The sequence below is a fragment of the Musca domestica genome, unplaced genomic scaffold, assembly GCF_030504385.1.
Source record: "Musca domestica strain aabys unplaced genomic scaffold, Musca_domestica.polishedcontigs.V.1.1 8, whole genome shotgun sequence".
Lineage (NCBI taxonomy): Eukaryota > Metazoa > Arthropoda > Insecta > Diptera > Muscidae > Musca > Musca domestica.
In genome coordinates, this window is record NW_026712409.1 from 485,607 (window position 1) to 512,566 (window position 26,960).

Sequence of the window (26,960 nt, forward strand, 5' to 3'; positions counted from 1 at the left end):
TTAATTTGATGTCCAACAAAGTAATTGTTTGTATAGTATATTTGACACCATTTAAAAGCAACTGAACTTCTTAAAAATGTATTTATTAAACAAAACCATCCATACAGACCACTGATTCAATAGGTAGGATTGAATGTTTAGCAGTAGATGAAATTTTGATTTACTAGAATTAAAACATAGGCTAAATTACACTTTAGGTTAGATAGTTATATTGTTGCAATGTAAATAGATAAATAGTTATTGTATATTCATTTCGTACATTCTCATTTCCTTGTTTTTCTGCTCGTAGGGCGATAATCGCAAGTGAAATTTTAAATCCGAATGTGATAAATATTGCAATCCATTTATGGCGAGTTATGCCTATTTGTCCCCCCCCCAAAACCTAAAAAAATTTATTTTTTTTTGCTCTATGTTTATACTTAGTAAGACGTGTACATATTTACTATCTACCTAGTTTAAAATGTTAACTGATATTGGTTCATTAGTGTGTAATGAAAGCTTCAGTACAATATAACTTCTCTAATCACGGTTTATTATGGTTGATAATATTTGAACGATAAAATTGTAGAAAATAGTGCAATGAAACTACTAAAAACTAGAATATATATTAATACGTACTCTAGGCCAGGAGACAAAAACTGAGAATGTATATTTGTTTTCTAAAGAATATAACGAATGTCTTTTTATAAAACAACACTGTGTTTTTTCTTTCAAGTCAGTCACTAAGAATAACTATTAATAACCCTTCGAATGGAGAGGAAACTATCAAATGTTTTATTGCGTGTGTACGACAACGTATCTCATGCATTAGGTCTTACGATAAACCAAAATTTCGTAAAAAATATTACAAAATTTTGCTCGATTACCGAAAAGCCCAGTAAAAAGGGTTTACAATAACTGTATATTGTGTCGAAAATATTTCAAAATGTCGTCCAATAACCCAAAAGTGTAGTAAGTGTGAGCGAAAAAAGATACATTTTTTTTTGACAGTTGGCCTACTGGGAGTTCACCCTGTAAGCATTTTCACTCGCCTGGGTGGCGAAAACTTTACTTCAAAGCGATTCCTGATAAAAATATAAGAACGACTACTGAAACTGTTCCACTTCTGAGATACTACCTGCAGCATTGCTTCCGTAACTCCTTACATATTTTTAACGTAAACATGATTCAAACCAGACTTCTTTCTTGTTGTGCGAACGCAACTTAACTTTTAATTTTTAACTTACGCTTTCACTTTCTTTAAGAATACCCTAAAAATGTCTAAGCGAACCTCACATGTACTGAAATAGTTGAAGGAGTGTAATTACATTCGATAACAACAAAATTGTTATTGTAAATTGCCTACTATCGTTGTTACTTTTTGCTGAGAGAAGATTAAACCCACTTCCAAATGTTTGCAGGGTAATTCCATTAGATTCGAAGGTTTCACATTCAAAACAAACATTTCGATGCAGTAATTTCAGCATTGGTTACTATTAATTGGTCTGATGAGCTTCGAGATGAATTTATCCATGCTTCTTGCATAGTTTCTCTTTAGATTTTATTAAATCTAATTTCAATGTACGTTATCCATTTATGATTTACCAAACGGCATGGAAGATTTTCCGCGAGTTTTGTCCAACGTACGAAAATAAACTATATAAAACGTTTTTAGTCGTTTTGTTCTGTATTTTCACGAAATACGAGACGGAACAAAAGCACTACTCAGCCAACGGGACTTGGCTGAAATGGACTCTGCTGGATGACGCAATATTGGAAACGAACCAGTGCAAAACTCATTGCAAACGTCTCCCAGTATTATTGTAACACATTACAAATAATATAAAAACTAATGATATGTTATTCATTTATATCAGGCATGTCACAGGATCGAAAAGGAATCGTTTGAATGCTGTAATTCAAAATCGAACGTTTTTATTTTAGTTTCTTCAGATTCCGTACGCTTTGGTAAACTGCTAAAATCTCTTTATTCAGCGTAAATATGGAATTTTTGTTGGAAGAAAAAACTGGTTTGTTTAAATCACTTTCGTTCGGAATTCGTTCCTGTGACATGCCTGTATGTCTATCATACAGCGGCTACGGTACAAAAAACTATATGTAGAATGACAGCTCTAAATGTACCAGTCATTATTTCGCACAGCAAACGTTTGGAAACGTTTCCCGGCGATTCGTTTGCAAACGACAGTGTTCGCAAACCACAATCGATGTACAATAAGGCAATCGTATTGTTTGTGTACTTCGGCATTGAAATGCTTGTGATTTTGTTTTGTTTGGAGTATAAAACGATTGAAAAAAAAAAAACATTAAAGAAATTTGATTTGCATCAGAGAAATGACGACTTAAACTGCCGATAACTACAGCATTCAACTCCTATAATTCATTACAACTGTACGTCATTACAAATATGCCAAATTACAGGTCCTTCGTAAAAATACTTTTGACGGCGAACGAAGGCTGGCTACGGTCCGAATTCCCTTCCTGTGTCTTATTAGATTCGATTCGCGTAAAACTTTCCAATGTAATCTTCTTTCGGGTGTTTCAAATAGTATATTAATTGAGGCGAACGTTTTCGCAGCCTCAGACCTTTTAAAAAGTTATTAAATTCTATATATGTACCCATTTACATGTAAATTAACATACATTGATTTGGTGTAAATAACTAATTTATTTGTGTTCTCTTTTATTTAGTTAACGAAACAAAACTCAATATCAATATTTATTAGACGGTAATAGACAATAACTTAACCCTCGACATAATAAATAATTAAATACTCTTACAAAATGAAACGAAAAAATTAAATATATTTGGGATTATAGCTTTGACTAGTTAAAATAAAACAAAAACTGGAAAGGCGAGGAGAACAATAAAATACAATATTGCGCATTGAAACGTATTTAAGGTGCACACGGAGAACAATAAAGTTAAGATACACATAAAATAATTAAGTTAGTGATAATAATATCGGAAAGTGTTACATTCATTAAGTTCCGCAGGCAGGCACTGTCACGTTGGCGAACAAAAATAAGAAAAAAAAATAAACATTGGGCACGGTTAGGAGTGCTGCAAATAACAAAATTAACAATTCCATTCCGATCTGTTTTGCTTTGCGATAGTTTAAATAGATTTTAGCAATAATATAATTTGTATAACAACACACGATAACATTTCTATTGGTATATCTTTGTAGATATGTTTGTATATAAATATGTATAGACATGGAGGCTTTTGGTTCCCTGGACGACATGCATCAGTGGCAATGAACAATTTTACAGCCTCTCAACATAATTTCCTGGAAATGTGCCGAAGCAACCGGTTCTCTGCGATGTCCCCACATACCAGCCGTCATCGCATTTTTCCAGAACATGGACGATATCACCTTCCAATAGTTCCAATTCATCCGAGTTTTGTGGGCGGTATTTGTAAAGAGCGCGATATCTGCAAGATAAATGAAAGAAAATAATAATAATAATAAATAAACATATGTCGTGGTGGTTTTATGGCAATACCACAGATGTGAAAACAAAAACTTATGAAGGCAATGCGGAAGGCTTTATTCATGAATATTCTGATAGTGATATTTTTTGTAAGGTGTCAAGTAAAGGAAGAATTTGAAACATTCTATCTCAATTCGTTGACTAACCCTTTCAATGTCAATGAAAATTTTTGTCGAGATAAAAATCTGAAATTCCGTACTAATTTACTAAAATGTGCTCAGAAATTCGAAAACGAAACTAATAGAATAGAACTGCAATATTATGCAATAGCGAACGTGTCTGTTATTAAAAAATATCAAAAATAACGGTTCGTAAGAAAAACAAAAAATGGCAAAGAAAGAGAGTACTTTTAAATGTCAAATATATTTGACAAAAACACTGAAAGGGCTAAATCAAATTGATATTTAGTTCACAAGGAATAACGAAGTATATACACCCTCCCTCGATTAGCTCTGAGTTACGACATGAGGTGAATTGCTGTTATTTTCCTATGATTCGCCAGTCCACATGGCCGCATTCACTCTAATAGTGGTTTCAAGTTTAAAACATTTATTTTTTCTACGAATCCCACTTTATCACGTCGTCATGTCGTCATATACCACTGAATATACAGACAACGGAATGCTCTCATCGCTTATCATCGAAAAAATTCGAATCAGCAGATTATGAAGCATACTTACACCAGGGGCTCCGAACTGGTATCCACATGCAAGATATCGATCTTATGATCGGGACGCGTCTCCCTTAATATAGAATTTGGTGGTTGGACTCCGTTTCGAGTCAAGGTGTTAAACTCGTTGTTGATGTTTGTGCGCAGGGCATCCAGTGAAGGACGATAATTGACTGTGGATGTTTGTTGTACTGTTGTCGTCTTAGCGGCAATATCCTCTGCACCAATGTCGGTTAGCACCTGCGTAAAAAGATATATTACTGTAGTCGAAATTGTTCAATGAGAATGGGGGTCGGTTTTTACCTCGACATATGAAACTGGGAAGATGCCTTTGCGATTGGCTATTCTGCCCTCGAACCAGTTATCATCCACACGCCTGGTTAATGCCACCAATTCCCCTTTATTCAGCGACAACTCAACAGCTGACTGAGCCTGAAAATTGTACTTTGCCCTGGCCTGACCTTCGGAAGGTTTGCTGCGAGGTGCCTGCTGTGGCTGATTGATATCTCTGTTAACAATCTGTTGGAATGAAATGGGTGGTAGGGGGTTATTATCTATCTGCCAACTTGTATTTAAAATCGAGCCACTTACCTCCACATAGTTGGCTGGAAATAGGCCAATCATGGCGTTGTGTTCCCCTTCATACCAGTTTTTATCAATGGCCCGCCTGATATATATGATGTCGCCTTTCTTAAAGCTTAGTTCTCTGCAATGATTCCAAATAATGTGTACTCGTGACTAACTTACCAAGACTTATGCTTTAAAGTTTTTAAACTCACTTGGAATTCTGCGCCTGAAAATTGTACAAGGCTCTTGCGACCGATTTAATTTGGCTCAAGTTCTTGGGCGCCAAATCTGCAGGGAAATCGTCGTAGCGATTCAGCGGTATGGGTGATTTTTGTGACGGAGTGAAGTTATCCGTGTGACGACGCGAATTCATGTCTTGTAGTTCCTGCAAATATTTGCGTCGCCTCTCTTCTTGGTATAGTTTTTGCATTTGTTGGGCCTGGCGAAGGGCCAATTCCTCCTCCGATAGTGGAGATTTAAGCTCCTGGCGTACAGGTGTTTTGAAGTGTATGTTCACGTCCGATTCATAGTAACGATTTGGTGAGACTGTGAAAATAAAATTGTGTTCTTATTAATAAGGAAAGTTTTAGAATCAGGTTCGCGTTTGTATTTTATTTCACTTTCACACTTTTCGCACCGCTGCATACTACAAGAATATCTATACATATTATTGTTGTAGAAAGGGATCGCAGGACATTGGACCGATTTGCCCCATGCCCCTTAAAAAACTATCCCTGTTCCCGTCTAATGGGTTTGACTTAAACATCAACAATCGAATTTAGCCTGACTACTTTGGGATAGCGAAAGAACGTGTTGTAAAATAAAAATATGATTCGAAATATATGTACAAGCATGGTGCATGGAACAACAAAAGGAGGTGGCTCTATGCTGTCAAAGCATATACACAATTTGTATACATATGTGTATGGCTCACTTATAAAGGTTGTTCAACTTCAAAAAAAAAAAACTAGAAAAAGACAACTCCGTACCGGAGTCTTATGGTGTCAAATAGACATTAAAATATGCAACAATTGGAACGAAATGTTGGGGTTATTCCACAGTTTTATCCGCTCATTAACGTCGAAAATATGTATTTCTGTTGCACCTGAATTTGAAATAATTTCAACTCTATTTTCTGTTTTATTCAAAACAAGAGACACACATATACAAACATTGATTTTGAACATTTTTTGTTTTTGTTTAACAATAAATGCAAAAACAAAATTAACAGAAGACGGTCACACTCAGATCTTTCGAAGTCTGTAGTGATTGATTAGATTACATCTTGTAAAGCAATATGTCCCACAATTATCACATTAAAGATTTACTGAATATTGAATGCCCTTTTCAACAGATGCCTTCGGATAAATAAGATATTTTAGACATGTAGCTATAGTCGATCCGATTGCGAAATTATCCTGTTTCCTATACTTTGAAATGACGACGTATGCCAATCACTCCTCGAAACTTTTCTCTACAGCCTTTGTAATCAATGGACTTGGTCCAGGGTTGTTTCTATTACAACCAATAATGCTTATAGTGACGTCAAATTGCAAAAAAAAAAAACATTTTCCCCATCATTATACCCTCCACCTTGGAAAGGAGGGTATATTAACTTTGTCATTCCGTTTGTAACATCCCTAAATATTCGTTTTAGACCCCATAAAGTATATATATTCATAATCAGCATAAAATTCTAAGTCGATTTAACGATGTCCGTCTGTCTGTCTGTCTGTCTGTCCGTCTGTCTGTCTGTTGAAATCACGATACAGCCCACATTATTTGACGTAGAGCTCCAAAATTTAGCAGAGCTATTTGCATTGTGTCTAGGATGGTTGGTATTGAAAATGAGATATATCGGTCCACGTTCTGGTATAGTCCCCATATAACGGTACCTCCCGATATTCGGTATTTTGATGATTTATGCCACATTTTTTCACGGATTTGTCTTAAAATTGGTATTTGTAGGTCATAGCGGGTCCCTGAGCGTGTGGCAAAACATTGCATGTATAGGTCCACGTTGTGGTATAGCCCCCATATAAAGGTACCTCCCGATATTTAGTATTTTAGTTTTTTTACCACATTTTTTCACGGATTTGTCTGAAAATCGGTATTTGTTGGTCATAATGAGTTCCAGCTCCGGTGGCGAAACATTGTAATTATAGGTCCACTTTTTGGTATAGCCCCCCTATTACGGTACCTCCCGATATTCGGTATTTTGATGGTTTTTGCCACATTTTTTTCACTGATTTGTCTAAAAATTGGTATTTGTGGGTCATAATGGGTTCCAGCTCCGGTGGCGAAACATTGTAATTATAGGTCCACGTTTTGGTATAGCCCCCATATAACGGTACCTCCCCATAATCGGCATTTTAATGGTTTTTGCCACATTTCTTCTAATGTTTCTTTTACCCTAAGGTGGAGGGTATTAAAAGTTTGGCCCGGCCGAACTTAATGTTTTTTTACTTGTTTTTCTCTTAATTGTTGATAAATATGAGGATCTGCTTCAAAGTTTTGTCAAATCACGATTTAAGGCTTTTGGTTTTGCACGGTCGCGCAAATGACCAAGAATGTCGACAGTGAAAGCCGTATTTCCTACGATGCCTTCATGCTTCTGCCAAGGGACACACATGCAATAGAATACAAATGCTGCATAGCTGGAGTTGAAGTATCAAATAATTGAAGAAAAGAAAAAAACGCTGTAGCAATTTGAATGTCGTTTCGTTGCTATTTTATTGTCGTTCAATCACCCTTCAACGACTGGATAACAGGAGTAATTGGCGCACTAAGTCACTTGCGGTTATTAGGAGTATTGTTTCAATAGGGAACCGACGAAATATGTATCGTGGCTAGACACTTGGTCTGACCAACTCTTCTTTCAAACCTGGGGCATCACTGCCCGCCAACATTTGTTTGTTGTCACATGCAAAAATTCATCGACTGATTTCACTTTCACTTTGTAATTTGTTGTTTTTGTTGTTGTCAGTTTGGCAAATCCGTTGGCTTTTAAAACGCACAGCACAAGCCCAACGAATACATAAATTCATTTACGCGGCTCGAAGTGGCTTAATCGTACGACGACATTGCCCAGTTGCCGATGGGGGGGAAAGCGGCGGAAGCATTGTTGCTTTTCATGTAAGCAGATTACATTCGCCTATTTACTAGATAAGAAGTACACTCACACACACACACATCCGCACATTCAAGCAAACACTGTCGCGGCACTTCACCAGCACAGCAATCCAATGAATGTGGCAATGAAATATAATTCGTAAATTGTTTTGTAAATTAGCAGTACGTAGATTGTTTTTTACTTTCTCGTCCGCGCTTCGACGGCATTCGGCGGAATAACCAATAGAGGTAACCGCTTCCGTGGATCAATCTGCACTAAATGACTGCGAGCATGTTCAACCAGCTAAAGGTCCCAGTGATCGTAAATTTGAACGAATCTCTTCGAAGATATTTGGATGTGTGTTGTGCTGAAAGCAGCGTGACCGTTGTGCCACTAAAGTATCAATTTTGCCACCTTTTTTGGGCTTTGATACCTTTGTGCCACTTTTTTATTTTGATCCTAAATGAGCCACTTTTTTGAATTTTTGTGCCACTTTTTTATACATTGTGCCACCTTTTCTTAAACTACATATATTTTAATCTAAACGCTGTATTTAAAACAATGAAATGAAACAATGAAAAGCTTCGTACGCTGCCATTTCCAATTTGCGATATTTCAGAGCGAACGCTCTTATATTAGGTGTTTGTAAGAGGTTTTCGCATGCTCAAAGTTGTCAACATTGTTCTGTTTGTTTATTTCTGGAACAACTGTTAAGAGACATTTTTAATTACTTTACTACAGCCTATGACAGAAAATTGTCTGTGCAGGTCCACGTCTTCGTATAACCCCCATATAACGGTACCCCCCGATATTCGGCATTTTGATGATTCTAGCGACATTATTTACCGGAATTGTTTCAATTTTCGCATTTGAAGTTCGTAATGGATATTACAACCTGTGACAGAAAATTTTTCGTGATGGTCCACGTCTTCGTATAGCCCCCATATTACGGTACCCCCATTATTTATCGGAATTATTTCAAATTTTGTATTTGAAGTTCGTAACGGATACTACATCCTATGCCAGAAAATTGTCTGTGCAGGCTTATGAAAAAAGTTGCGTATGCAGATCCACGTCGTCGTATAGACCCTAATATCCGGCTACATTCGGTATTTTTAAGATTTTCACAGAATTTTTAATGTATTTTAGTTTTTTGAAAATTGCCAAATTTGTACCATATGATTGAGGGTATTCAAAGTTCGCATGTATTTTTGAAAACAAAGTACAGTTCGCATTTATTACCCTATCCGGATGAAATTTTGCACCAATCTTTCGTTTGGCCCAAGGACGAACTCTATAGAAATTAAAGATAATCGGTCAAAATTTAGATATAGCTCCCATATATATCTTCGTCCGATTTGCCTTTTATTGTGCACAAAACGTGTAATATCGGCCCGAATAGTATGGAATTTTGCACATACAGCCAAATTAAACCTGAAAATAAGTATGTTAAATCGGTTCAAATATAGCTATAGCTCCCATATATATTGTTCATCCCATTTGTTATTTTTGTCCTCCGCAGCCGTAATATGCACTCTGTAACAATGATATTCAGGGAAATGTATCAAATACAGCTCAGAAATATCTTTGCCAAATTTTATCGAGATCGGTTCCGATTTGGATATAGCTCCCATATATATCTTTATCCGATTTCAAACTAATTGTGCACCAAATGGGCAATACAAGCCCGAATTTAAAAGATACAAATGCTTCGGCATATATAGTTCTTTGAACTTTAAATTATAATTATAATCATAGCGTGTATGATTGAGTACTCCCATAAACAATTTTAATTGTTATGCGGAGCGCTACTAAATTAGCAAAGTGGTGTAGGGTATCATAAAGTCGACCCCGCCCGACTTTAAGGCTTTCTTTACTGGTTAAATATGCAATATGTACATACATATATTATTACTATATAGTATTACATATAGATGAATTTGTTGTTTTGTTCTAAACTGTTATTTTTTAAATAAAATGTGAAATAAATTGTGCCACTTTTTGTGCCACCATTTCAAATGATATGTGCCTCTTTTTTCAAGAAATGATACTTTTTGTGATACTTTTTGAAAATTTCCAGCGGTCACACTGGCTGAAAGTCCGACAACGACGAATGAAAGCATTGTACACTGTAAGTAATCTCACTCTCTCTCTCTCTCTCTCTCTCTCACCCAAGGTTTGAAAATGAACTAAAGATAAATATTTTGTGTTGTCTTTGCTGTAATTATTGTAACAAAATGTTACTGGATGTTGTCTTTGTGCCAAAAATGAGGGAGAAATTGCTTTCTGAGTGATTCCTACTGGATATGTAAAAAAGACCTCTTGTGATTTTTATTAAAAGGAATGACAGGTATAGGAATATTAACGTCCAGACTTAACACCTTCCTTATAAAACGACTATATAAAGGACAAGTGTTTTAGACCTCACACATACTTGGACGAAATCTAATTCAAGGTTTCCTATGCCTTGCCATATTGTCTGAATTCCATACACCCCAAATTTCGAAGGGAGTTCTCGAATCGGGCCATAATTTCAACATCGAGATGTTTTCTTCAAATCATTTTCGAATAGATGGACCATATGGTTAAGATTTCTCGCATTTAATATAAAATTTTAAAATTGCGAGAAAACATTAAGCAATGACAAATCTCACGCAGGACGAAAATGATATTTTGTAAAAGAGCTATAGATATTTAAAAACTCGTGCTCCTGTTAGGACTTAAGATAGTATTATTTAAAATGGCTTTGACAAACTTTGCTTGTGCAACAGACACTATGTTCGTGTTGGTCCCTCTCCCCCCGAGAGGAATCATTTAAAATCCTTAATTGGTAATTTTAGTGTAAAGGTTCCAATGCTTCTATAATTTTTTTCCGAAGGACCATTGATAGCGGCTTGAGCTATGAGTTTTTTTTGGGAACTGATGTCTGCATTTATGCTGCCATAGCTTAGGTCATCCGAACCCTTTCATTTCTGAACACAATATCAGGTTCTCAGAGCAGAGATAACCGTTTCGCAGAGCAACTGGAATATGTAGCTCTCAGAGTGGCGTATGGGGGTTTCAACGCCAGATAACACTTCTACATACATTTGTCTAGACATGTTCGTACGTATGTAAGATGTTTACACAGTGATTCATACATGATATAAGAGCATGAAATCATGCCACAATAATTACAAGGTAGGGCAGATTGATTAAATGTAAAAATCACAATCCTGAAGCCAGGTACACACAATCTTGTAAATGGTATGTGGGTATGTTTTCGTTCATTAGAAACAGGGCATATATTAGGTCGACTAGTAGGCCCATCTGCCAACTAAGTTTGCTGTCAAAAGACATACTGTTATTGGAAATTCAATGAGAGTCAAATTACAACAGTGCAAATCTACTAAGTTTATTGTCAAAAGTAGTCCTTATGTAGGCTTTGATTGCAAGACTGCGAAGAGATCTTACGCTTAAATACTAATTTTTTAATAATTTTTTAAAGAAATGATGACTTCGAAAATGCTCTGACTTCATGGCTGCATAGAAGTTATTGATAGCAAATACTGTCTCAGTCCGTGTTTTCCTTAAATTTGCCGATAAGAACGGCCGAATGGACCATAGTTATGCAAATCATTAACTGGTCTTATAGACCCCTGCATCAGGCTTGCACCATTTGAATAAACATTCGTAAATAAGGTATGTGTGTATGTGTTTCATCAGCCTACAGATTTGTGGGGTGGTTGCGTTGGGTTACGTTGGGTTGGGATGGTTGTTGATGCATTTTTTTTTTGTTTGTCAATAGCTGTCTTACGTGTGCTGCGCCTTCCGGCTTGGCTTTGACACATCAGCAACGGCAGGGCTGTCCGAATGGCACTTTGATTAGCTAAGTAAGACTGTTTTTGGCTAGGCTGCGGTGTAAAGGGCTGGATTCGAAGGCCGGTTCTTATGTTATATGGAAACATGTCATTATTGTTGGAACCACCAGTTACCAGGGACGGTGTGCTACGGCTTTTGTGCGAGTCGCGCGAGACCCACAACAGCTTGCCACAGTTTGGTACTTCACAATATTCGCTTTTGGTTAGCATGGCAGGGTGTCGTTTATGAGTGGACTGTTCCTGGTGGATCGTTCCAAGTGCTAGCATTGGGTTCGCCGTTCTCGAATGTCTTGCAGTTTTCCAGTTGTCGCATGACCCAATTTCAGGCGTACAGTAGTTGTAACTAAACGGTGGTCCCCTTACTGCGGCACGTAGTGGCGGCGTTTTCAACTGCCGATTGCAATTGCTGTCCGCCGCCTGTTCCCTGTTGTTGTACAACATCGCCAGGATTCTAGGTTTCAGGACTTTCGGGCAATCGATGTCACATATTTTGACAGGATGTGTGCTCAAGTGGCAGAACTGTATTAAATGATTTTCAAATACTATGTTTTTAATTTCACTGAGCTAACTATTCTAATGGCTGTCTGTGGTCTAGCTAGTTCCGTACTGAGTCTACAATTGTTTCCCTTCGTACTGTGCCACTATGTCAGTCCGATGGTGGTGGTAACTTGGTAACCAACACCTGTCGTCAGCGACTTGTCGGTGTTCGCTGACAACGGGGCACACAGTGCGCAGTTCCGCTAATTCTGCTCCGAAAGGAGGCCATTCGGTTGTCTCGCTCGGCGATTTGTTTTATTGATTTCGCTCCATTTGAGGTTTGATTTTGGTAGCACAAGTGTGCTAGATGGGATGTTTGGTTTGTTAGTTGAGTTGCTGCACTCGGCGCAGTCGAACGAAGCGGTGGCTACTTTTGCCTTCTGTATTGTAGTTTTTTGTTATTTCTATTCGACACTCACCTTTATCTGTCACATCACTCTGGGGTGGTGGTGGAACTTGGGGCGAGTCATAATCTAGTTGTTGATCACAGGGCAATTTTGAATTAGGGAAACCAATACGGATACCGGATACAGTGGTGGTAGTGGGTGGGTGGTTGGAAGACATTTTAGGGAAAAAGAAAAAGCAAAATTGAGAATCTCATCATCAAGAGCTGACGCGAGGAATGTTCATAGGAATGGAAAAGGCCAAAGAACTAGCAAACTAGCAGGTTAATAGAATGACAGAAGAGACGGACGAAGAACGTTAAGGCGATAGTATAGTTTCACAATCTTAGTATGAGCTAAATGTTAGGGTTAGAATGTTGAAATGAACCTTGGAATGATACGGCGTTTCCGCGACGAGGCATCGTTTTGGACCACTGGAGGCGAGCGTTGCACTTGGTGATGGCTTCGTCGGGTACGTAGCGAGCTTTGGGTTGGTGTATTTTCGGATCGAATTTTTGGTTAGCAAAAATATCCCCAGATTTCGGCTTAGCCAGAGGCATGGGAGCTCGCGAAACCGGCGAATGCGTTTTGCGGCCTACCTGGCGCTGTCTCTCGCCATCGTCTTTCAACTTGTTGTGCTCGGGACTGGGGTACCGGTGGGCAGCCCAGCTGGCTGTTAGGTATTGAGGAATATACTCCTTGGGGACACAGTGGATATCGGGGGATGAACGCGAAAAGCGTGTGTTGCTCAGATTTGTTTTCTTACAACGCGACGCGCTGCCGCTGCTTGCGCTCCGGGTGGGACTGTCACAGCGATTATCGTCGCTTACGGAGCGTCCGTTCCGGTTGCCCAAGCTGGCAGTCTTGCTTATTCGGTCGATATGTGGCATTAGTCGATTTTTGAGATTCAGCGGTTGTGGGGAGAATCTACGGTGCTGGCGACCTATTCTTGGGGTTCCGTCCGCAGCGGCACTTTTTGTTTGGGCGATTTTATTGTGGATTTCGAATTTGTGAGTGATCCAAGATACCTCTCCCCCCTTTAAGGCGTCTTTTGACCCTGACTTGATGGTGGTGGTGTTCATTTCAGGGTCGCTGCGCACCTTCCTCAGCTTACGTAGTCCAAAAAAATGATTCGACCTTGGTGTGTTGTAGCTCAAGCTCTCGAACTTGTTGCGTATCTTACGCACATCACCTGTGTTGACTCGCTGCAAGTACGAGGAACACTGGGATTGGGGCGAAGCACTTCTCGATCGGCAATAGGACTCCAAGAACTCGAGACTGCTGTAAGGCGTGCAGTCCTCAGAAATGTCGGTGAGGACATCGTGATGTTGATGTTGATGCTGACGGTGGCAGTGATGGTGGTGATCAAACTCATCGGGGGGCTTCTGTTGGGGGGAGAGTAGGTGAAAATTTACGCGCGATGAATTTTTCTCGCCAAACATTTCACACAGGTCCGTTAGCGAGGAGCTGAGTTCCTTGTGCTGGTGCAAATTGCTGCCATACTGTTTGGAACGCATCTTCTCCTCAATCATGCGCATTATCTCGTCCTCGTCCGGCGAAGAGTCCTCTCGCGCGTGATAGACGGTCTTGGGCGGTTTCTCGTACTTACGCTCCTCAAAGTATTTGATTTTCTGGGTAATATCGGTGTTATCCCGTCTGCCCGACACGGCAGTGCTCACATTGGTGTTTTCATGAGATTGTGCTTCGGGAGTCAGGTCCATTTTGGGTGCTGGAGGAATCTCGGGTGGAGACAAATCGATGCATGGCTGGGATCCGTCATCAGGGCCTTGCTTGCTTTGTGGGCTAACTCCAGTGGTGGCCAAGGCGTCTTTTTTTCTGAGAAAAGAGTCCAAAAGTTCGTCTCTTGTTATCGACGATTTGCAACGAACTTTAAGGGCCTGCGAAGAACTGGGCATTTTGTGGTGCTCCACGGTGACTACGTAGTCTTCGGATGGTATGGCTTGTGGATTTTCGGCAGTCGATGAATATATTTCGTTCAATTGGCGATTGATTTTAGTTATTTGATCGTTGGGTAATGCGCCAACCAGCTGTTCGCTGAAGGGCATTTCCTTCGTAGATGGTGGCGGTGGGTCGGCGTTATGCAGTTTTGCCTCCAGGCTATGAGCCAAATCGGCGACAGTGTTACGGCGCCAATACCGCATGTTGTAGTACGGTTTTCTCGTTTGATCCAGACAGTCGTGTAGGAAGTGGATGCTTTCGAAGTTTTCGCGCAAATCCTCTACCGACTTCTCACGGGAATTAAGTCCCGGATCGGTTTCTTTGCGCCACTTCACCTCCTCCACATCTTTGGGCATGAATAGCAGATTCTTTTCATGCTGATCATGTTTGAGTTTGCCCACTAAGTAGTTCAATTCTCGCTCGGCTCGTTCGTGCAGGCGGATCCTACGCCACTCCTCATAGTCGAGCAGTTCGCTTTCTTTGCGGATCGGCTTGAAGTCCGTCTTGGATGTGGCTCTTTCCAATTGACCGACGCGCTCCAATGTGCTGTAAAATCGGTTCAACTCTACGAAACGCTCGGAGTTGTGTAAGTATCGACAGGTCGGGCTGTGGCGATCGTTGCTGGCCAAGGAGGTGGCGCTGTGGGCCAGTTCATCGCACAAATATAGACCGCGTTTCGAGCGATCTTCGGCGCTCGACAAACTACTGGCACGCACAACTTTGCTGCTGCTTTGGCTAGTGCGGCAACTGTCAATGCGGCGCCGCGAGGGTGAACGTACGTTACGAGCAGTGGACGATGGTGGCACACGCACCTCACGTGTTGGAGAAAATTCTTTCAAAGATTTGCTGGTCACATCGGCGTCATAACCGATCGGCTCGCTTTCGGCGGAGGTTGTCGTTCTTTGAACAACATCTCCGACATCTCGGTTCAATTGCTTGCGGTTGGGGCTAAGACTTCTGGACTTGTGACCAGAGACATTGCTGAGATAGGCTGTGTTCGTTGCTGGCATTTGATGCTTCAGATTGTAGGGCAGTGAGTTGGTCTGCTGCAAATTATAATCGTTCCAAAAAAGGGCCTTGTCGCGAACAGAAGCGACAAACGCATAATCGGCTTCCTCAGCCGACACCTGTTGCTTACTCCTCTCATTTGCTGCTTTCTCTTGATCGGAAGCTCCCAGCTGTTGGTCCACTGGCTGACTAGCTTTTATGGCTGCATTCTTTTTAGATTTTGTCCCCTCGCGGGTCAATTTCTTGCAAGTAGCTTCTTTGGGCTCGAGTATCTTGGTACGGCCGCCTTTCGATTGGGGCTGAACTGTTGCAATGTGGCCCAGCGAAAAGGTGGAATTGCTACCTGCTAAGCTTATATTCGAATAAGCTTTTGAAATCTGTTTGACCGAGGAGGACTTCTCGACTCTACGTTTTCTCTCTGCCGAATTGCCGACGCCCACCACATTTGGGGAACGCAACCATTCGGTGAAGCCATAATGTTCCACTTCCGGATAGCATAGGCTCTGGCGAGCGATGAAATTACTCTCCACGGCAGCATGATTTCGACAGCCAGTACAGAACCGTGGTACGGAGCGACTTCTAGACTGGACGGCACAAGTGGCCAACGAACGAACGGCCTTTTTAACGTCCTGTGGCGACTTTAGAGACGGATCTCGCAAGATATTTGTGCTGGCCTCAAATGTAAAGCGGTCAAGTGGAAGCGAATTTTCTAGACGTTTCTTTTCTTCGGCAAATGTCCGTTCTTTCGAAATACTGCGGCCAAATGCAACCGGACTACGGCTGCTGCGTCTGGAAATTAATGCCTGACTGGCCGATGCTTGCCTCATAGGACTCACGCTTCGCAAGTAGTTCTGTTTGTTGCGCCCACCGCTCGCTCGATTGTCTATGGGCTTCGCCAGGAGCGATGACACCGCTCCGGCCGATTTTGAGCGACACAAGACCCCTCGTTTAGCCGACTTTCGAAGGGTAATCGTTCCGTGCTTGTTGCCGCCAAGTACGGGACTCTCTGGGCTTTTAAAGCACTTCTCATGCCTCGAGGAAGAACTGGTGGGTATGGCAGAACCTTTGCTTGCCTTCTTTGCGGCAGATTTTGCATAAACCGATTGGCGATTGGGTGGCGTGGGTGGTAAAATCATTTCTCGCTTCTCTTGATCGAGCGATATGAACGAGGGCATGACTTTTGGAAACTCTGGAAACATTACTCCGCTCCTTCTCAGGATGAAACGGTAGAGGTTCGGCCACGCCTTCTACATGGGGCGAAAATAACATGATTCGTTTATTAAAAGGATATGGAAAATGCTAACAGAGAACATGTGCGATTGTGGATCTCGGCTTCGCCAACGTTTATCAACGACGTACGGTGCGCTATTTCGACAGAGTGAGCCCTTTTGCGGGCTGCCGTTACACGCTTCGGTGGAGAGTGCTCCTTAACATTCTGCATTAGAGGGTGAATACTACTTAAGATGTGTGTCCATCTGGATGGACCATGGTCATTAGTAATAGAATAGATATTGGTGGCATAGAGGAGGAGGGCAGAGATAGGATAGATAGTGTTAAGCGGACGAAATAATGCACTTGTTAGTAAGTGAATATCGACAACGATCTACTTATGTGTTCATGTGAGTGCAACTCGCAGTGCTGTTGCTGAGTTTAGCAGCTGGGAATTTATTCCAGCCTTCAACTGCCACTGCGAGTCCGATTAGTGGTGATGAGTCAGCCTCAGAACTTACCTTTTGATTTCTCCGGAGCCGCCTTGCGGAAGCCAAACAATGGGGGTTCCCCACCCGCCTGGACGTATTTGTATGCCTGCTTCTGCTCTTGGGGACTTAACGGGCTGTTAGGGGGTATTTCCTTTTTGTGTAGGATAAGGTTTGAATCGCTGGTATAGCCGGACTCCTTTGCCAATGCTCTGCGAAAGAGAAGTAGGGGTGAGTCTAGCACGAGCATCAAGGGAATGTGAGATTTTCAACTGTACCTTGATAGATTTCCTTCGGTATAGCGAGAAGAGAGCTTAGCCTGGTCCAGTTGCTGAACGGGAGAGGGGAAAAGACGATTATGAATAAAATCATGTCAAACATACTCCTCCTACCACTAAAACTGTGCTGACTGATTTTGTCGTTGCAATTCTTTTAAATACATACATATACACATACATACGCATATATAGAAGACCTGAGAATCACTTACTTGAAACCGAATGCCGATACCGCGGTATACCCCATTCGATATCGACGATGTATGTGTGTATGAGAACGATCCTTGAGCCACTTTGAAAGCATTGTTAAATTTGTTTAGCTTCTAGAGAATACACAACGTGTGTATGCGTGTGTGTCTGTGGTTAGATATTTACATGTGCATGTGTAAGTGGTTATCTTGTATTCGAGAATTATGCTAGTGCAACTTAAAGTATCTCAAGCTCATTCGATCGCCTCGTCTTTGTGTGCTTCATTTCAAGCTCATTGTGAAGGTCAAGAGCAAATTGAGTTTCCACGGCTTGTTGGTGGGGGTTTCCACCAATTTCGTTTTCAATTCTCCATTTTCAACACTTCGAAAAAATTACAGGCAACTTGAAAGTCACAATGATGAGCATTGCCCACCTGAATTTCAATTAAGTTTGCCATTTTCATGTCAAGCTGAAGCACCAGCTGGCTGGCGTTTGTTATATAAATAAAAAATAGAGATTTTCACTTTCATTGCTTAGCAGAAATATTAAGGTACGACTAAACCCATTTTAGATAAGAGTATTGCGATAACTTGTATATCTTCAAGGTACGTTTTTCAGCTAGTTCCCGCATTGGAGCCTGGAAAAATTACGTTTTTGTATTTGGGGAATCACTTAATTCAGGTACGGAATTGTGATGAACAAACCAAAAAAAAAAAACACATTGTTTTAAGAGACGACGTGGAACCACTAAAACTAGAAATTGTTCCGAAGTGCGTGGAGAATGGTTGAAACTCAATCGCCAATAACCTTTGCACATCAATTAATGAGCAAGCAACGGTTTAAACAACCCCTTCGGCTCCCCCTTATTTAATATTGGAATAACTTTAAACTAGAATGAACCTGAAACTATATGCAGATATAATGGGAACCTATGTCGGACTCATGGTATAATTACTTTAAGGTAGCTGCAAGCGGTGTCCTTGCTATCGGACGCGGCCATTCCAGTTACTAATTTTACACAACTGGCCAATATAATAATAAAAAAAACTCTAATCGTTCGAGTGATTGTTCACATTTAAATGATTTTTGCGAATGACGTTTTTGCCCGAGAGGAATTCACAACGACAGTTGCATTTACCTTGCAGTAATTATACCAAGGTTATGCTCATGGTACAATCAAAAACACGATGCAATCGCGGAGTACAACAAATACTGGGAACTATAAACATATGCCAACAGCGACGTGGAGCGTTTTAGCCTAAAATATGTCATTTGCAGGAGGGAATTACACTTTATACTCTCTCCAAACTTCAGGGCCTCAACATGTCCCTGATCACATTCCGGTCTGCAAGTCATTTAAAGAGTACATGCTGGAACCTCTTGGTCTATTAAAAATGAAGTCTATTTCATTACACAACTGTTTTTTTTTTATAGATTACCTAAAGATATTGTGATAGCCTACGTTTTCCCCTCAAAGTACCGTCGCAGAATGTATTCCATAAATTGGAAAGTAAAAGAGGGAAATTATGTTGTGATTTTGCGTAGTTTTCCACTATCAAACGATAGAATAACGAATCTACCATTCTGCGGGAGACAGTGCCTGCCTAGTCTCAGTCTTTTCTTGCTGGCAAACCATTTTACGCGTAATGTTTATCAAAAAGGAGGAGAAGACTTCAAAATGTCTTATATGAAGAACATGTATGCTCTGAAGGGTAGGTTGTTGCGAAAACTACCCTGAGATGAAATAAACTAAAGCATCGCGAGTAGATTGTAGATTTTACGAGATATGACAAATACAGAATTCATTACAAAAAATTATGTTTGGCCATACAGGAGACAATTTGAATGCCAAACTTCAATCTAATTTTTTTCCGGTACATTTTCACCCACGATCGCTTATAAGATGGCCTACGTAAGGTCGGCCAGTAAAAAAAAAAACATACAACAATAGATGTGTTCAGAACGATTAAAATAGTACTACATTGTACTACCGCTACCGCACACAAACCCCTAGTGAAAATTCCCGGCAAAGTGAAGAGAGTACACACAAATATGGCGTTGTCTTTTGGCAGCTTCAGATTGGCTGTTATTTTCATTTTGAAGGACTACCATTAGATGTGAAATTTTTTACCAGTTTTCCGTTTTCGTACTTTCCGGATAAAGCTGTCATTTTGTTAAACCTAATCACAATAACGTATTTCGACAGCAGAATTGACTTTCGAACAGGCCTGTTCGTAGCCTATGGTAGGGTCCACAAAAATAAATTGATTTTGCCATATAAATGTTGTTTTGAATCCGCACTAGCCGTTTTTGGTACCATAAGCAATTCAATTCAGTTTATAAATAAAAAATAGTTAAATAAGCGAAAGGTTTCGATGCATACCACATTGAAGATGTCCATAATTTCGTCCCACCACTAGAAAAGTTGGAATAAAATATTTGCAGTTCATTAAATGTATGAATGTGAGAAAGAGAAAGAGAGAACAAGACCGCACGCACGGAAAACGCAAGGATAATAGGAAGGAACTGATTAAATTAAATGTAAAAATGAAATGTTACACTTGGCTGGCGTAGACTGAGCTATGGGTGTAGCAGGATGCGATGAACTAATGGCGATGGATGATTTAAGTGGATACTCACTGCTCGACTCATTCCCAGTATTCTTGGTTAAAGTTAATGGAAGTGTTAGTGGGTCAGGTTTCAGGAAATGCAACAATGCGTGAATGGGTGATATTTTCAGTCCGATTCGTAGTTTGTCCGTTAAATTGGGAATGCCCTGCATGCTACAATGCCATGCATGAAAATAGGTTGACAGTCCACAATTGCTAGCAACGCCACTCCGGGTCACATGGCCGAGTGTCAAGTCGAAGGAATTGAATTTGATTCGATTCGATTGTCATGTTTTCATGCGACACGAACATCCCACCTCTGGAGTACACTTCTCCACTGCAGAACCCAGGTAACGACACACCTTTTCGGAATACAGGAACTCTATACGCAAACTATTTTATTTTTGTCCCTAAACAGTCAGGCTCGCAGTAATTCAAAAATTTACCGGATTTAATAGCCCTTAGTCTTTTTAGCTATTAGTGGATGGCAATGATTAGCCAGGGATAAAGCAGGGAAATCTATGGCTTCGGAAAGATCCGCCAATTATCGTCAGTTGCCTAAATTATTCTCCTGAGAGAAGTGATAGTCCCAAGTGAAAGCAGGATATGCAGCAAGATATTCATTTGACGGAGAGTATATGCAGATAGCCATGGCAATAGAGCAATATTCGAATTGATGTTCATTTTTTTTTTGTTTTTTTGGGTTGAGAGTCAGTCCGTTGTTTGTGATGAAATATGAAAAGGCCAATTGCAATTAATTTGCTTACATCAATGCATGTGGTAATGAATTGGGTAATGGGTGAAAATGATATGGATCTCGTGTTAGGAAAATTGGATCACTTACTTTTTTCGTTTCTTTTTCAGAGATGGACGAATGACCAGTAACGTAGTCCTCAATACGTCCTGGTTGGTTTTTGTACGTGTTTTGTTCCGATTTTACAGGATTCGGCAGGGTGCCATATAATCTGAAAGGATACGAAGGAAAACATTTCGCAATGACGTCGGTTGCTGTCCGTTTACATGGGGTCTACTCACTTGTCGTTACTGCTGCGCACATTCAATGCGGACGAAACCGATTGCAGTCGTTGGGTGTTGACGGGACGATATTTAATGACCGAGTAGTCCGAGTAGTAGCACGGCTCTGGTTCTGACTGATAACCATTCGATTTGGCTTGGGTCCGACCTAATAATCGAACGAGAATAAGACAAAGGTTATTCACACCCGATTTGTCGAATTCGGAACAGTTCGGCATGCATGCAAACTAAACGCTTGTCCTACTGCAGCAAGCCGTGCAATGAAGCTGGCAACGCTCCTGCGAGCGAGAGACTTCGATGCTTGTTACGCATTTAAATGATGGGTTGTGAGCACAAGGGGCAATCAAATGCATGCCGTTCCGTTAGGTTTTCGATCCAAAAGCGCGACTTTTCCATGATCAGGCAGTGCAATAATTTGAATGCGTATATGCAGTTCGGAACGGTGTTCGTTAGTTACGTACGTGCATGGGTGAATCAAATCTAAATCTATGTGTATGTATGTATGTTTGGGTGAGTGAGTGACTGTTAATTCGGTTAGGCGCTGCGAAGAAAAGCTTCTATCCAATTTTTAGAACTATTCTGTAATAATGGCAAGATGGTTAAACACATTTCGTAGGTTGCAAAACCAAATGGGGGGTAACAAATATTTATTTTCATGAGTAAATGCACTAGCATGTATATGTGGTGTGGTATATGCGAGCGTGTGTGTGTGTGTTTAATCGTATTGATCCAGTCCATCTCTTGAAGGTCTATGGTGGACATTTCCACAGCTTTCCATACCAACATTTTGTGTTTTTTGTGTGACTGATAGATGGCATTTTTTTTATTCGCTAGCGTGGTCCTTAGCTCAGCTTTGAGATTGATGGCCCCGAGGACCAGGAGGACCGACCGGGGCCGAGTTTGGAGTCGACAGCAGTACTTGTAACTTTGTATTATATCTTGACTGTGTATGCGTGTGTATGAGTGTGTGTGTGTGTGTGGTGAATTAGTCAAATGATATTATTACGTTGTTGGTATTAAAATTCGTGTTAGTAATTGCGTATGTATGTATGCACGTATGTATGTATGCATGCATTAATGCTAATTGGATGATGTCAAGCTACACATTTACACATTTAATAGCATAACATCGTACGCACTATGATGTGCTATTGTTGTATGCAAGTGTAGTCACACATCACATACATACACACCCACACACACACACACTTACGTGTTTATTTGCAAATCGCTTGTATGGAAAATGTATTGGAAAGCACACTACAATTACTGTGTTCATGCATGCATATGCACATAACACACATATATACACCTACATACACACAAACAATAACATCTACTGTGTATTCTTAAGATCTCTGTGCGACATCAGCCAAGTGACGTCTGACACAGGCTATGTAGATCTTGTTTGGGATTCACCTCTTGGATATTTGTAGCGGATCACATAATCGTCTGCATAGGTGGTTGTAGGCACGAATGCGGTTCGGCATTGTTGCATGGCCCAGAGACGGCCGCGCATACACACACCCACAACACATACGACCAAACGTTGCATAATTTATGGACGACCAACACGTATACGCACGGACGCAACAGATGTGCAATTTTTTCGCAAAGGAGGGAAACAGAAGCAGCAGCAGCAGAGGCGACGCGGCCGGGCATTCGAGCAGAGAAACAAAATCAAGGAAAAATATAATTTCATTTGGGTTAACTACATTTCATCTCAAGTAGAAGCAAATCGAATAGCAACTGGCATAGAGAGGCAAAGAGGCGCATAGTGGGCTCATTCATTCGCACGGCTTTGTGACGGCTGACGAGAGTAAGTGTCTCAATTGCCACGAAGCGCTGGACTGAGAATGACATCACCATTCTAATTGGGGTGGGAAAAATAGCAAAAGTCGATTTCGGGCCACAGTAATAATTGGTGCATCTTTCGATTGCACGACTGGAGCAGCACTAGTCAAATAATTCAATATTTCACATTAGAGCGGAATCAGGTGGCTTCGATTTCCTACAAATGGTTACAGACAGAAATAGTTAGCGATTACTGTAAAAATCGCTGGATATCCCACCTCACTGCCATGTGGGGAATACCGTCCTGATATTGTTTTTGGCTTACCCAAAAAAAAACATCTCCCGCAATGAAAGGAGTTTCTTTGGTTGAAAAAAAAAAAAGAAAAAAAAAAAATAAATAACCAAAAATGTACTAAACAAGAGTTGTTGTCATATGTTTATGATTATATTTCTCTTTATGATCTGGAATTCACAGTTAAGAGAGAAAGCCGGGAGAAGCTAACCCACACTCAGGATCAAGCGGTGCGTGTACCATTTATTGACATTATGACTCTAAAAAACTCTTTATAAGATTCTTATTTCAGCACTCACATTTCCAGAACATTTAACATATTCTTAATAATTAAAGGTCAGACAATTCGGCAGGCGTCCTTCTCTAACCAGGCAATAAATAGTGTAAGGAACACTTAATAAACAATAATGCACCACAAAACCTGAATGCATTCGATGCAGACAATATTTTTACGATAGAAGATTGGGCGCCAATTTTTTGATCTGTATTCAGGTGTGGTGTAAACAATGCCAATAAGGTCTGACCCCTATGTATATATACCATACCAAATATCTAGGTGTATTGGTGCGTTTAGATACGGACCATGGACCATTCGCAATAAATGTAATTAGCTGGTTTGTATGTAAAGGTACTGTATGGCGAAGTGGAATCATAACTTCAAACCACGGTGTGATAAAATCAACTTCTTGGCTATACAAATAGGTTACCACTGAAGGAAATGGTGAAACTAATGTCCGGCGAATATCGACGTGACCGTTCCGATCGCTTTCGCTACTCCTTAGAACAAACATTAAGAAAAGATCGTTGCATTTTCCCACCCAAGTGCTGTTCTTTGCCAATCTATTATAGAGATTCGGTTGTGGGTTCGTTCAATTACCGCCATGTTTCTGCTTGTGGATGGTCTGGTACAGGCGTTTGTACCATTCGTGCTGATGGGGCTCCTTTACCTCCTGCGCAACGGCGGGCGCAAATAAGTACACGCGAAGGGGAAGACAGGGGAAGAGATGGGAGAGAGAGATAGAGAGAAAACAAACTCGATATAGTTATCGGTCGTATCAAGTAGAACGCATGCCATTCGGCATACTGTAGGTGTTTGTTGCAATTACCGATCTCAGGATAATAGGCATGCCATCTGTCGTCATGGGACCGATGCCATCGTATTGACGCCTGCCCAACTGTGCCATTTTTCGCGGACGGTCGTTTTCAGTTTCTGGTTCACTCATGTACTCGTGCTTGACGTTGTAAACTGTAAGAGGCCTTAGATTATTAGCTTCGTGATGGATATGGGACAAAAACAACAAATGACTTCTGTTCTCAACATAGATCGGATCCAGGATTAGAATTTAGTGACCATCAATTCTGTTGGCATGCAAACAAAAAATGGTTAGGGCACATGGGAGTGTGTATTTGGTGGGGACTATGTTAAGGGATACTTCAAAGGATGTCTGGGTGGAATACTACTGCACTGAACCGTCCCCCCTTCAGGGAGTCCTACTTAAAGAGATTCTGTACCAAGTGTTGATCCCAATTTTTCCTGTTTCGAAATCACAATATGCAATATATCCATTGGTCTCTGAATACTTACTGACTTCATTGGGTCGGCAGAAGGGGCGCGCTTTGTCGTGAGGCCGCTTGTTATGCGGGCGCGTGTACAGTTCCGTAGCAGATGCAGATCTTTCGAACGCTAATTGTGAAATGAAAAAGGCAAAGTCAGGAGAGTACTCGAAAGGACGAACTTTTTCAGCCGGGTCATGTCGAGCGGATGAAGGTCCAGGGCAGACATGAAAAATGCTTTGAGCCAAGGGGGATGACGGTTGTAAAGCGATTAAATTACTTTGCCATAAAAAAAGATTTGCCTCGGGCTAATCTTTCTGTGTCTCTGGGACACAGAATGTGGCCACACGCCTACCGGCCGACCTGCATAGGTATGTAGGCTGTGACAGAATAATGGATAATTTGTCGTTCTCGAGAAAACATTTGTGGGGTTATGGGGCACGACCATGACCCAGCTGAAAAGGCAAATAAATGACTTTTATTTCGAACGGAAGTTACTTTTGATTTTATCCGATACACTGGTCGAACGGCCAGGCAACGAAATAGATCCTGTCGAATCCTGTTCAGATGCTACGGTCGATGTTGGCGTGCTCAGATTTGTACAGCTGTTGGGGCTTTGGAAGTTGTTGTTGGTCAAATTATTCCATGGCGGCAGCGGTGGTTCCGAGGAGGTTGACTGTATCCTTCTGCGCGGCGTTGGCGACTCGAAACGTACCGGCCGATATTCCTTGCGGCCCAGCTGAGGGGACTGTTGCGGAGTCCAAATAACCGAGGACGACGATGCAGGTGGTGGCGGAGGTGTCGGTGGCGTTGACTTAATTTCACTCAGATTAGAGGTTGACGATGATGGTGTTTGGTTTTTCGGCGACCAAATGCCTGAATATAAAGAGTGTAAAAGATGAAGAAAGACGAGACAGAAGCAACAAAATCACGGATGAAAACGGGTAATGAAACAACATAAAATGTCCAGAAAATGGGGTCCCATTCGCAATTATGTATACGCGTTCCCAATACCCCCCACTGATGCGAAATCTCAAACGAAAGGTGACAAATTGCAGCCAAAAAAAGTCGACATCGACTGACGTTCGCTTCAAATCTCACCAGAGAGAATGACATTTGGCATTCATTCAACGAACTGAACATTAAGGAATCAAACCAAATTAAAAAAACGGCAACAAATCTCAACAACGTTGGCTATGATCATCATGACGATCAGTGGCGCCCGCGGCGGATGAGTCATAGCATGGCTGGCTGTTTCTTCTTTTTCGGATCTTAGTTGGCTAGCAGAGGAATTGTTTTTTTTTTTTCTTTTTTTTTAATTGAAATGTTCCGTTGCTGGTTGGCTGGCGACTGTCTGCAGGGGGCGAGGGGATGCTTCGATGTTATTTTTCTTCTGTGAATGAATGAAGGAGCATCTACGCTCTGAACAATGTGCAAATATAAATTGCATGTTGCTACTTTTTTGGTTATGCCAATATTTGAGAGGGGGTGGGTCAGATCGAAAGCAAATCATGGTCAGCGGATATGTCCGCTGAAGCGTTGGTCACCAAAACCGAACGAATTTCGTTCCATTTTCTAACATATACCTGCAGGTAGCACCACCTTTGACAGTGGGCCAAGGACTTGTAACGTTTGTTTTTAACGATGTCTCTGTTTCGTATCACTCAATATTTGGAGTATCGTTCGACTAGTATGTGGATCTTCGTTTTCGCATGCAATCGGCGACTTGTGCTTGGGAATATACGCATTGCACTCCGATCGGAAAATTTTATTTAATTTGTCATTTAGGACATTTTTATCCGGTCTGACTTGGGCCACTTCTAAATACACTCGACTACTTGTATTCATAGAGAACTTTCATGGAATGTTGCGGGGATCCGTCGTATCGAATCGAACCATAACTTTAAAAATATTTTTATAT

At 40.9% G+C, this 26,960-nt stretch overlaps 1 protein-coding gene across 31 annotated transcripts in view; it reads right to left on the reverse strand.

The window, feature by feature from the left end:
* Positions 1-2,782: 2,782 nt before the first annotated feature.
* The window catches only part of LOC101892774 (sorbin and SH3 domain-containing protein 1), a 51,484-nt gene continuing 27,306 nt past the window's right edge, over positions 2,783-26,960 (reverse strand). For 11 of the 31 annotated variants that reach the window (XM_059131082.1, XM_020034820.2, XM_020034824.2 and 8 more), the window contains 16 exons: positions 25,538-25,915; positions 25,071-25,169; positions 24,592-24,731; positions 24,363-24,435; positions 22,819-22,851; positions 21,400-21,547; positions 21,209-21,329; positions 20,139-20,171; positions 17,567-17,619; positions 17,322-17,500; positions 12,661-12,714; positions 4,945-5,278; positions 4,757-4,871; positions 4,469-4,684; positions 4,176-4,405; positions 2,783-3,436 (listed from right to left, as the gene is read on the reverse strand). In XM_059131082.1, coding sequence (XP_058987065.1) covers positions 3,268-3,436; positions 4,176-4,405; positions 4,469-4,684; positions 4,757-4,871; positions 4,945-5,278; positions 12,661-12,714; positions 17,322-17,500; positions 17,567-17,619; positions 20,139-20,171; positions 21,209-21,329; positions 21,400-21,547; positions 22,819-22,851; positions 24,363-24,435; positions 24,592-24,731; positions 25,071-25,169; positions 25,538-25,915 — 2,375 coding nt within the window. In that variant the 3' untranslated portion in view covers positions 2,783-3,267. Of the gene's footprint in view, positions 3,437-4,175; positions 4,406-4,468; positions 4,685-4,756; positions 4,872-4,944; positions 5,279-7,914; positions 8,145-11,640; positions 12,323-12,660; positions 12,715-13,012; positions 16,839-17,321; positions 17,501-17,566; positions 17,620-20,138; positions 20,172-21,208; positions 21,330-21,399; positions 21,548-22,818; positions 22,852-24,362; positions 24,436-24,591; positions 24,732-25,070; positions 25,170-25,537; positions 25,916-26,960 lie in introns of those variants that run through there. The other 20 variants (XM_020034817.2, XM_020034815.2, XM_020034813.2 and 17 more) reach the window with 13 other exon arrangements.